The following is a 12,077-nucleotide window of genomic DNA, read 5'->3' on the forward strand; positions in this document are numbered from 1 at the left end:
TTCTTTTATCTTTTTCCTGTATAATTTTGTACTTTTATTATTTTAAACCACTTTAAATAAATCCAATTAAATAGCTGCTAATAAAGTTTACTAATAATAAAATCACAAGTCATCATTCTGCACTCGTTATACGCACAGATACACAACCTAAACGTTCTCGGCACAAAAGCCACTACACTTCACTTCACTTCCTTCAGTATTTGGTATTTTAATTTATTTTACACAATTCCCTTGAGTATTTCCCTTTGTTCACGTATCTAAAACTTAAACTAAAGTAAACAAAAAACCAAAAAAAAAAATTAATTGAAAATTGATTTGAAATATTTATGCGCATGCCCAACTGCATGACTTTTCAGAAAATGAAACTCATTAAGTATTAACCCTCTACAGTCTGTCCGCACGTCTATCTATGCATACACCGGTTGTCTATCCGGCTGTCTGTTTAGTCTGTTTAGTACTTCATAGATACGCAACTCAAGTTTATTTGTACAAGGGGAACATGTGTTCCACGCTTGTTTCTTAATTGCTGAGAAGCGTGAATGAACACGCAAGTCTTAAATATTAAAAACATGTTAAAATAACACCAAAAATGAATACCAATTTTAAATAAACACATAAATACGAGTACAATTCTAATCCAATCTATTTGATGCAGACTTTTTGTATGACACACCTTTCGAATAAAAAAAAAACTAAAATATATACCAACAAACTGCATACAAACAATATTTCTACTTAATCAGAAGAATATCTTGAATTATCTAAATGTCATAGAGTATTATTTTTAATAATTGCAATGGAGTAGAACAAATTATAGCAGAAGTACTGAGTACTATAACCTAACACAATCCCCCTTCTTTCGAAAAATCTGAATGTGATTGCAAAACCCCCCCGAAAAAATATAACACCCAGTTATATTAAAATACCGGCTTAAGACACTATGTCAGTACTTAAGCCAATCCTTTATAAATTTTTCGTAGATATGTTTAGTTCATTTATTCAACTATTAAACGAATTTTCCCTCAATTCAATTCGAAACGTCCTTTCCGAAATAGTAATTTTAAATTCTGGAATATTGCTCAAATATTTAAAATCTTTCGAAAGCATTAAATATAATTTGAAATGTAAAACAGTCACTAAAATGTACAACCAATATTCCACTCCAACTTCCGAATTAAAATTAAAAATCATCTTTCCTCCAGCAAATTAATCGATGCTTTAATAAAAAGATACCCAATTTGTTATACTTGCAAGCTGACGATAAATACATATTTACAGGTTCATATTAATGATCTCATCAGATATCAAACTATCACACATTACTGTTAGAAAGTTCCTCTTTAAGATTTAGGGTTTATTAATTTTTATTGATGGATCCAAAGGAGATAGAGCTATAGGGAGTTGAGTTTTCTTAAATGAACTGAATAAATCTTCCTAGCATAGGCTTCCGGAACATTATAGTGTTTTTCAGATGCAAGTGATCGCTTTATGCAAACTATCGCTTGTCTGATAGTGATATATACTATCAGATAGTCAAGCTGCTTTAAAGTCTTTGAGTTCAATCCAGTTCAACATCTAGGACGATTTTTGACTACTACACATCTCTAAACGAGCTGTTGACGCAGCTCACCATTTCTCTAATCTGGGTTTGAGGTTATAGGGATATATTTGACAATTATAAAGTGGACAAGGTAGGCAGAAGCTCAGGATTTAGCTTGGAACACTTAAAAAATCTGGCCATATCGTTAACATCATGAAAACTGTTACTGAGTTCTTTCTGTGCTGAACTTTTAAATAAAAGATACAAGGACTCAACAATATGTAGGCATGTGTATGCAATTTGGTCACGTTTCACTAAAGATTGTCTGACATACGTTTTGTCGAATTTTAAAAATAATGTAAATTGCCAGCGTCTTTCAAATGAGGTACTCGAAAATATTCGATCTGGTCAAAAATAATTAAGTTACTCAAAAAAAAAATATATAAAGCTACTTGATGATATTCAAGCTATTCGAAAATATTCGAAATACTCGAAGATATTTGAGTTACTCAAAAAAAAAAAAAATTATAAGTTACTTGATAACATTCAAGCTACTCGAAGATATTCGAAATACTCCATGATATTTGAGCTGCTCGAAAATAATTTAAAAGCTCGAAGATTCCCAAGCTACTGGAATATATATGAACTATTTAAAGATATTTAAGTTAACCGAAGATATTCGATCTAGTCAAAGATATAGGAGATACTCGAAAAGCAAATCTGGTTTATCTTTAATAATATAATTTATATTATACTTTATAAAAAATTTTAAATTTATTAAACAATAGAAAAGACTTCTTATGAAGAAGAATTAACACAATTAAAGAAAGCCTGCCAACTTCATAATTCTAATTACGTGCTCCCATAAATTATCAACTTAAGTACGAAACAACAAAATGACATTTGCTATGACAGCTGGATGAGTAAAAATACGTAAAATTTAGTCATCCTCATGAAACAATGCGGTAGGTAAAAACAAAAAAAAAATTTGCATTACCTACATATGATGTAGAATCACGCATACATCATCTATCCACCAATTTTAGTACTCTTGCCCATGCCTACTTGCTGTACGGGCAAATTGTCCATTACGTTGATTTAATACCTAAGGGGGGAAACACACATTTGCTGGTGTACTTTCCCTTGACATGCACATTTAAGCAAGTGTAAAGAGACCACTCCATCAAAATTGCTAAAAGTGAAAGATTTCACTTTAGAAAATGACTGCCTGTCTGTCAGTCTATGTGACTGTTTCTGAGGTTCACATTTTATCTAAATGTCGCAGCTCTGCATCTTCCATGTTTCAGAAAAAAAATAAATAATAAATAAAATCGAAAATGTGTATACATTAAAAGTAAATGCGAGTTCTTTATTTGGTTCAATGTGTTGTTCCATGTAAATTTTCCGCAGACTTCTATAAATAAAAAAAAATAAATTTATTTATAAATAAAAAACTTAACGCAGTTTTTACCAATATTTTCAATGTAATTTCGTTTCGATTCGATATTTGTCTTTAGTACTTTACATTAATATCAATGAGCAGAACTGTCAGAGTGACAACTTATGTTAAGTAAATAATGGATGATGATTAAAAACTAGAAAGCTTTGTGGGGAGTTTTTAATTTGAACTGTTGACACCTGAAAGAGTAAAGTTTCTGATATTAAATTTGTTTTTGTTAAATGCAAAAATAAGTAACATTTAAGCTTGATTTCTTTAAGTGGGAGTAGTGGAAAGAAAATCGAATTCTTCTCAGATGACTAAAAAAACCTCGTACATTCCTCGTAATTTTAGATAGTAAGTTTGGCGTTTTAGGACCAGTCAGATTTATTCATTGTTGAATGCAAGTTTTTAGCCAATGTCGCATGAAAACAGGAAGACTGTGATTGATAAATCATTGATTTTATTTCAACACTCACTGTTATACTATATGGATATGTCACTGGGCATAGTCCATACGTATCTTTCTTTTTTTTAGATCGTAATAATTATTATTACGATTTATAATTATATATATTACTTATTGTTATTCATACCTGACAGATTGTAATAAAATAAATGGATTTCAAAAAAAAAAAAAACTGTTATACAGAAATGATGAGTATTGAATACTCTAACTTTTGTTCTATAAGAAAGAGAGAGAGAGAGCAAGAGAGAGAGACAGCAAGAGAGAGAGAGAGAGAGAGCGAGAGAGAGAGAGAGAGAGAGCGAGAGAGAGAGAGAGAGAGAGCGGGAGAGTGATATCGAGAGAGAGAGCGAGAGAGAGAGAGCGAGAGAGAGAGCAAGAGAGAGAGCAAGAGAGAGAGCAAGAGAGAGAGCGCGTGAGAGAGTGAAAGAGAGAGTGAAAGAGAGGGATCGAGAGAGAGGGATCGAGAAAGAGAGCGAGAGAGCAAGAGAGCAAGAGAGAGAAAGAGAGCAAGAGAGAGCGAGCGAAATAGAGAGCAAGAGAGAGAGCGAGAGAGAGTGAAAGAGAGAGTGAAAGAGAGGGATCGAGAGAGAGGGATCGAGAAAGAGAGAGAGCAAAAGAGAGAGATAGAGAGAGATGTTCAAAAATTTCCGTACCTTATTAAGTGTTGTAAAGCAAAGAATAAAAGAGAGATATTATTTAATATGTAATAAAAGTTCACCAAGAAAAAAATTAGGAAAAAGAAAAAAATTTTTAATGACTTCATGAGAGTATAATTAATAACGTTATTATCTCATAGCTTTAATATAATAATATAGCTAATTACTTTTAATTACTACTCTAATAGGTGTCTGTTGACTTTTTTCAGGCGATATATAATTATTATACACCCAACGAAATGTTTATAGTGTACATTAATTTATAAAATTTTAGATTTGAGTTTTAAAAAATAAAATGCGGTTTATTTATAAAATTTATACAATAATTTTGTTATATATAATTTCAACTTGTTTAACATTAAATACTTTAATAATTTGTTATAACAATATTCCGGACGTTTTAAAACCTTCGTTTAAACTCATTCAACTCTTCCCAATGACTGACTTCGGAGTTTTCTTCTAATATGACCAATGACATTCATAAGATTTTGAAGATTAGATTAATCAGCTTCTAAAATTCATAAGAATTTTCTAGAAATATTTTTATAGCCAGCCTATAGGATTGGAACTTTTATTTTCCAAAACACCTCGTAAGCGTCTTTAGATTTGGAATCAATAGCCAGACGACGAGATTAATATCCGTCAGAATTTGGACATGTCATCGAGTGTTTAGAATGTTACTTGATATATTTTCTGCAAAATATTTGCAGTTCCCAAAGTAAACATTTAACAACCATGTTGCTATAGGAAATATAGGCATTAAGCCTAAGTGAAATTAATTACTCAAATGCTCATAGGCGTTGTGAGATATGATAAGTACGTATAAGGGCAAAATGCAGGGTGTTTAGATATAAATATCTAAAATAAATTCGGAATTTCTTAAATCCGCGAAACAGTCAAAGACCACAACTGTAGATTTGTGTTGCATTTGTATATGTTGAAAAACAGCCATTCTTGTTATTTTACATAACATATATTTATAACCTGAGACTTATCTCCAACCCCGAATTGTATTGCAATGAAAGCTAAAGAAAACTTGAAGGCTATGTTGTAGTTTCAAAAAATCTTGCCTTTCATTCATAAAAATATTTTTATACTTTTACCATCTAATATTCACCTATTTTTTCGTTGGGTGTATATTATAATTATATAGTATTATATATTACTAATTTTAATAAGTCAATCAAAATTGTATGCTTAATTAATACCGATTGATCAAGGTAAAAAAAATTATATTGAAAATAATCTTAGAATTAAAGCGCACATATATATGTCACTAATCTTTTTAAAAAGTTGCAGTGTTTGTCAGTCAGTATACACACGATCAATATGGAATTCCTACAATTTTTACTATACTCTATTATTATCAGTTGCATTCTTATATATCTGTCACTACGCAGAATATACTCATATTGGGCAGAGCGCGGTATTTTACACGATAAACCAAAATTTTTCTTCGGAAATTTTGTTGAAGTTGGAAAAACAAAATCGGCTTATCAAATATTGAGGGAGTACTACGAAAAGTACAAGGGCAAAGCTAAATTTGTCGGAATATATTTTTTTTTACGACGCTCGATATTGCTAATAGACTTGGAGCTTATTAAAAGTGTGCTTATTAAGGACTTCGACTATTTTACAGGTCGTGGTACATACTATAATGAGAAAGATGATCCGCTTTCAGCGAATTTAGTGTTTGTGGAAGGTGAAAAATGGCGAAAAAGTCGTGCCGAACTTAATCCGTGTTTTACATTGGGAAAACTCAAGTCCATGTTCCCTGCAGCAATAGATGTTGCCAGTCAATTAGTTCAAGTCATAAAAGAACAACAATTGTCAACTTCAAATCAAGATATCGAAATTGAAAGTCTGGTTAATCGCTATGTAATAGATCTTGTTGGAAGTATTGGATTCGGTTTAAACTGTAACAGTCTGAAAAATCCTAACGCTGAATTCAAAAAGATGGTAGATAAATCATTTAAGCTCCGTCACAATTTAATTATCTATGCATCTATGTATGTATTTCCAAATTTATCAAGAAAATTAGGTATAACATATTACACCGATGATGTTCAAAAATTTTTTTTACGTATTGTGAATGAAACGGTAAAGTATCGAGAAGAAACCGGAGACCAAAGAAATGATTTTATGAATTTGCTGATTGAGTTAAGAAACTCTGATAAAACTGGGTGTTTATCCATACAAGATATAACGACTCATGCATTTACATTATTGACTGCAGGAGTAGAGACAAATACACCTGCAATGAGTTTTTGTCTTTATGAACTGGCACTAAATCAGGATGTACAGAATAAAGCGAGAGCTGAAATTAATGAGGTTCTGACAAGATATGATGGAAAATTTACTTATGAAGGAATGAATGAACTGAAATATTTGCAGCAAGTTTTTAATGGTAAACATTTTTTACTTATTATCGTATTATTTTACTTAAATTCATATGTTGTCCATGCTTTTAGAAAGTTTGAGAATGCATTATATTTTTCCATGTACGACACGTGTATGTTTAAAGGACTATGTCATTCCGAAAACAAATTATATTATTGAGAGAGGTACTTTAGTTTTTGTGCCTATTGATGCAATTTACCATGATCCAGAAATATATCCAAATCCAGAACAATTTGATCCAGAACGGTTTTCTGTAGATGAAGTAAAAAAACGTCATCCCATGGCGTTTTTAGGGTTTGGCGATGGTCCTCGTGTATGTATTGGAAAAAAATTTGCTATTATGCAAATCGTGATTGGTTTAGTGATGATATTACAGAACTATCGTATTTTGCCCACATCGAAAACTCCTATTCCTATGAAGTATAAAACAAACAAACTTTTCGCTGAAGCCAAAGATGAAATTTACTTGAAACTGGAAGAAATTTAGTGCAAATTATTTAGTTTCCATATCAAAAGTATCGCTTAGTAATATTAGTATTATTTTAGATATAATGTTTTATGAGTGTGGCTTTACTATAAAAAATTGTATATCAGTTTTATTTCAAATGTCAGTAGATGATATCAGTAATGTTGAACTTTTACTTGAGAATTGTTTCTACTATGAAATGGTTATAAGAGAGTAAATTTTAATAACATCATACAAATGTCTCAAAAAATAAAAGAAACAAAAAATAATAATAAATTAATAAGAATTTGATGAAAAATAAAGCAGTTGAATCTTGGAATTGTTTTTCTTCTTTAAAGTTGTCAACTTTTAAATTAACTACGGAACAATGAAATTGAAGAAGAAGGATATGTCACTGTCCGAGTTCCGAATATCTGGTTCCCCACACTAAGTGAAACATCTAAATGATATTTCAAACCCATTTTCCTTGCTATATCCGGATAGTAATACATAAATGAGTGCATCAACCGATTATATTTGCAAGGAAAACCAGAAACTAGTAACATTATTACCATAAGCTCAAAATAATCAACAGAAGCGGAAGGGCAACTTAATTTCTTGTACCATGAGCCCTAGGTTGTGTGTTTTGTGTGAAAAAAACATAAAGCCCCCATGTAAATATTGCGTTAAAAAAAACTTTATTTACTCCGACTAATGTTTATATCCTTTATATGTTTCTTTTGAAGATCCTTTCCTACCATTAAATCGTCTTTTCCTAATATCTCTTATTTTTTCCGGCAGATTCGAAAAATCTTCTAAGAGTATTTTTTTTAAGATTCTTAAAGTATAGTAGGATGGTACGGACAAATTAATTATGTAACTAGCTAATAATTTTAAAATACTATTTTTCTGATTTATCTTTAAGTTTAGATATAACAATAGTGCATTAATGGCTTTGGTTATTATTTTTCTTTGCGAGGGTCTTCAAACATAGTTCAGCAATTACCTTATGTGGAAGTGTCTTATGTGGAAGTGGTACTTATGTACTACTTATGTGGTCAGTGCTAATATTAACAAAACTACGCATTAAGTTATTATTATATTAAATGAATGTATTTTATGAATCGCTTATATCCTTATTTATTGTATAAAATGAATACTCTTCGATTATATGAATGCATTATTATACTGTATTAAACGATGGCAACATTTTAACTGGTTTTACAACAGTTTTTCGCTATTTTGTTCTTTCACATTAGCATCCATTATATGCATATTCGAATATTCTTGTGACATCTTTTACTTCATATTGCTTTAAGGAATTTAAATTATTTCTAAAACAATAAAATAAATTCTTTTTACCGGCTAATCCTATATATGAATATATACTATATTTTACTTTCAAAATACACTGTTTCTACAATTATTTTTAACTATTTTATTATAAAAACATTTTCATATTCTTAAATAAATATTAAACATAAATAAACAACGCCATAAAATGTTGCTATGAAAAGCTTATTAAAAATTGTATCTACTATTGATTTTATATTACGGAAAAATATCTTTTACAGCATTTCAAAAAACTTGCACTAAATTTCTTCCAATTTCAAATAAATTTCATCTTTGGCTTCAGCAAAAAGTTTGTTTGTCTTATATTTCATAGGAATAGGAGTTTTTGATGTGGGCAAAATACGATAGTTCTGTAATATCATTACTAAACCAACCACGATTTGCATAATAGCAAATTTTTTCCCAATACATACACGAGGACCATCACCAAACCCTAAAAACGCCATGGGATGACGTTTTTTTACTTCATCTACAGAAAACCGTTCTGGATCAAATTGTTCTGGATTTGGATATATTTCTGGATCATAGTGAATTGCAGCAGTGGGAATAATAACTGAAGTATTTTTCTCAATAATATGCTTTGAATCTGGTACAACATAGTCTTTAGTACATACACGTATGTCGAAAGGAAAAACTGGATGCTTTCGTAAATTTTCTATGAATAAAAATACAATATGAATTAAAATGTATTAAATTAAAATACATATTTTTAAACGCTTACCGAAAAAAACTTGCTGCAAATATTTCAGTTCATTCATCCCCTCATAATTTAATTTTCCATCATATCTTGTCAGAACTTCATTAATTTCGGTTCTGGCCTTATCCTGCACATCCTGATTTAGTGCCAGTTCATAAAGACAAAAACTCATAGCCGCTGTATTTGTTTCCACACCTGCAGTCAATAATGTAAATGCATGAGTCGTTATATCTTGTATGGATAAACTTTCAGTTTTGTGAGAGTTTCTTAACTCAATCAGCAAATTCATAAAATCATTTCTTTGGTCTCCGGTTTCTTCTCGATACTTTACCGTTTCATTCACAATACGTAAAAAAAATTTTTGAACATCAGCGGTGTAGTATTTAATACCTAATTTTCTGGATAAATTTGGAAATACATACATGAATGAATACATTACAAAATGGTAACGTAATTTAAATGATCTTTCTACCATCTTTTTGAATTCAGCGTTAGGATTTTTCAGACTATTACAGTTTAAACCGAATCCAATACTTCCAACAAGATCTATTATATAGCGATTAATCAGACTTTCAATTTCGATGTCTTGATTTGAAGTTGACAATTGTTGTTCTTTTATGACTTGAACTAATTGATTGGCAACATCCATTGCTGCAGGGAACATGAACTTCAGTTTTCCCAATGTAAAACACGGATTAAGTTCGGCACGACTTTTTCGCCATTTTTCACCTTCCACAAACACTAAATTCGCTGAAAGCGGATCATCTTTCTCATTATAGTATGTACCACGACCTGTGAAATAGTCGAAATCCTTAATTAATAATGTTTTCATGAGTTCAAAATCTATCACGAAAACAGAACGTCGTAATAAAAAATATATTCCGACAAATTTAGCTTTGCCCTTGTACTTTTCGTAGTACTCCCTCAATATTTCATAAGCCGATTTCGTTTTTCCAAATTCATGAAAATTTCCAGAAAAAAATTTTGGCTTGTCATGTAAAATACCGCGCTCTGCCCAATATGAGTATATTTTACGTAGCGACAGATATATAATAAGAGAACTGCTAATAATGAAGTATAGTAAGAAGTAAAGTATATCCATATTGACCGTCTGTTTACTGATTAAGAAAGACTGAAATAGTTTATAGAATTTAGTGATCTTTATATATTCATTTCGTTACAAAGGTTATAATTTCTTCAACCTTGAGTTGTGGGTATTAATCAAATCATTCAATTAATTTTCTTTTTTCCATATTGTATTAATAATAGATTTATATCATATGGGACAGTTGAGCAAAAGAATCAGTGATAAATGGAAACCAATTTAATGTGTATATACACCCAATCCAATAAGATGCTCATATCCCAAAGCATTATATTCGTAAACGTAAAATTTATTCATGTATATGTAATGAAGATAGGTATGCCAACGCTTAACCGAATCTTCCATACACTTTTCGAAGGCCCGTGAAGGTATGGCTTTTAGTTCCTTCGGCGAATTCTCTTTCACCGATTTAATCGACTCAAAACGCTTACCACGAAGGGGCAATTTGAGTTTCGGAAACAGGAAAAAGTCGAACATGGTGCCTGATCGATGACAGTGGTGCCGTGTTTGATCAAAAAATCGCGTACAACAAGAATTTTCCTAAAAATTACTAAAAATCGCTAAATACACTTGAGTAGTCTCACATTAGCAGCTGCTGTAAACAAACTAATTGACAGATGGCGCTCAAATTTGTACCATATGTCAAGAAAGGGTGTACCAACATAACAAAAAAAAGGTCTATTACTTAAGGAGTAGTTAACAAATAACAAAATCCCGATTCTTTTTGAGCAGAAGGTATATGTATATATATATATATGTGTATTTATTTAAAAATAAAAATTTGCAAGGATCTGTTTATTTGAATATTGATATATAAAATATATGAGAATTAGCTTTCTTGAAAAAGGAATATAAACCTCAGAGTACATATTTTTTGGAGACAAAACATTATCCTATTTCATTATTAGGAAGTTGAAGAACTTTGTACTGGAGTATAAATCAAAATGAGGTTTTATATTGCTTAACTATCTTGCTCATAGATACGTAAATTTGTCGCGAAAAATGCACGAGGTTTTTGAAAGTGCCATAGATTCCATAAACCCAAAAAAATTTTTTGATACCCATTTTGTTATTCAGAATTCTATACGAGTATATACACACCAAAACTTATATTTAAGAAGGTAATAATAAGTAAATGGGTTACAAAGTAATGTGTCTAAAACATATATAAATATTTCGCTGGGTGTATAATAACGGAATTATAACATTAACGTGAATGTATGAACATAAAAAAAATTAATTTATTTTTAAGCTATAAAAAACTATACAAATTGCATAGTAATATATTTGCTTTAACAAGTTAAATAGGTAGGCATTTAGTATACAAATTATTGTAGTATAAATCATTTATAGCTTAACCGCTAGGAAATGGCTTGCTATCTGCTGTAAAACAACAAGCTTGTTTCCAATTAAATGTTTATATTTTTAGTAATAACTAAACGACTTTTTAGTCGTTTGACCGATTTGTCCAAAAATATCGTACAGCTTTGACAGGAAAATTGGGACATATAAGTATAAAATCAGTGCTAGATGAGGTACTGACCTGTTACTCCTATTTGAACTACCCTCATACATTAGAGTTGGCCCAGACCTTTTCAAATAGCTCTGTGTCTAAGTACTGATTAAATGTAATAAGAGCAAATTCCGCTAAAGGGTTGGGCTTCTAAAAATGGAGTTATTGCGTTCACCTTCGTTAACCTGTTACCGGTAACTTTCTTATATTCATGTACCCAAATGATTGTTACTTTATTCATAGTATCCAACTTATAATTAAGATTAGTGTAGCTTGTGATTAATTTGATGGTTCAAGATTGGAGAGATTTTATAACAGTGTGGCTGTTCGAAAATAAAATAATACTAGGGCTTATCAACTTTTTATGCATTCTATGGCACAGATTTCAGTGGTCTATCTAAAAAAAGTGTGGAAGACATTTTCATTGGAACGGCTGTATTCATTATTTCAGCACTTTTTCG

General features: G+C 30.6%; 2 protein-coding genes across 2 annotated transcripts; one reads left to right on the plus strand and one right to left on the minus strand.

Annotated features, from left to right (window-relative positions):
* The first annotated feature begins 5,432 nt into the window (after positions 1-5,432).
* Positions 5,433-6,990, plus strand: LOC119674422 (probable cytochrome P450 6a23). The gene is made up of 2 exons (XM_038085560.1): positions 5,433-6,510; positions 6,575-6,990. The coding sequence occupies exons 1-2, from the start codon at positions 5,433-5,435 to the stop codon at positions 6,988-6,990; spliced, it is 1,494 nt and encodes a 497-aa protein (XP_037941488.1).
* A 1,537-nt stretch (positions 6,991-8,527) lies between these two features.
* Positions 8,528-10,106, minus strand: LOC119684151 (probable cytochrome P450 6a23). The gene is made up of 2 exons (XM_038098117.1): positions 9,023-10,106; positions 8,528-8,956 (listed from the first exon to the last, which is right to left on the minus strand). The coding sequence occupies exons 1-2, from the start codon at positions 10,098-10,100 to the stop codon at positions 8,541-8,543; spliced, it is 1,494 nt and encodes a 497-aa protein (XP_037954045.1). The 5' UTR covers positions 10,101-10,106; the 3' UTR covers positions 8,528-8,540.
* Positions 10,107-12,077: the final 1,971 nt, after the last annotated feature.

This window comes from Teleopsis dalmanni, chromosome 2, assembly GCF_002237135.1.
Source record: "Teleopsis dalmanni isolate 2A chromosome 2, ASM223713v2, whole genome shotgun sequence".
NCBI lineage: Eukaryota > Metazoa > Arthropoda > Insecta > Diptera > Diopsidae > Teleopsis > Teleopsis dalmanni.

Excerpts from the sequence above, each read along its gene's own strand:
- LOC119674422 (XM_038085560.1), top strand. The coding sequence starts at position 5,433 with ATGGAATTCCTACAATTTTTACTATACTCTATTATTATCAGTTGCATT. Across the intron at positions 6,511-6,574 it reads TTTGCAGCAAGTTTTTAATG|AAAGTTTGAGAATGCATTAT; the intron begins GTAAACATTTTT and ends CCATGCTTTTAG.
- LOC119684151 (XM_038098117.1), bottom strand. The coding sequence starts at position 10,100 with ATGGATATACTTTACTTCTTACTATACTTCATTATTAGCAGTTCTCTT. Across the intron at positions 8,957-9,022 it reads TTTGCAGCAAGTTTTTTTCG|AAAATTTACGAAAGCATCCA; the intron begins GTAAGCGTTTAA and ends TTTTATTCATAG.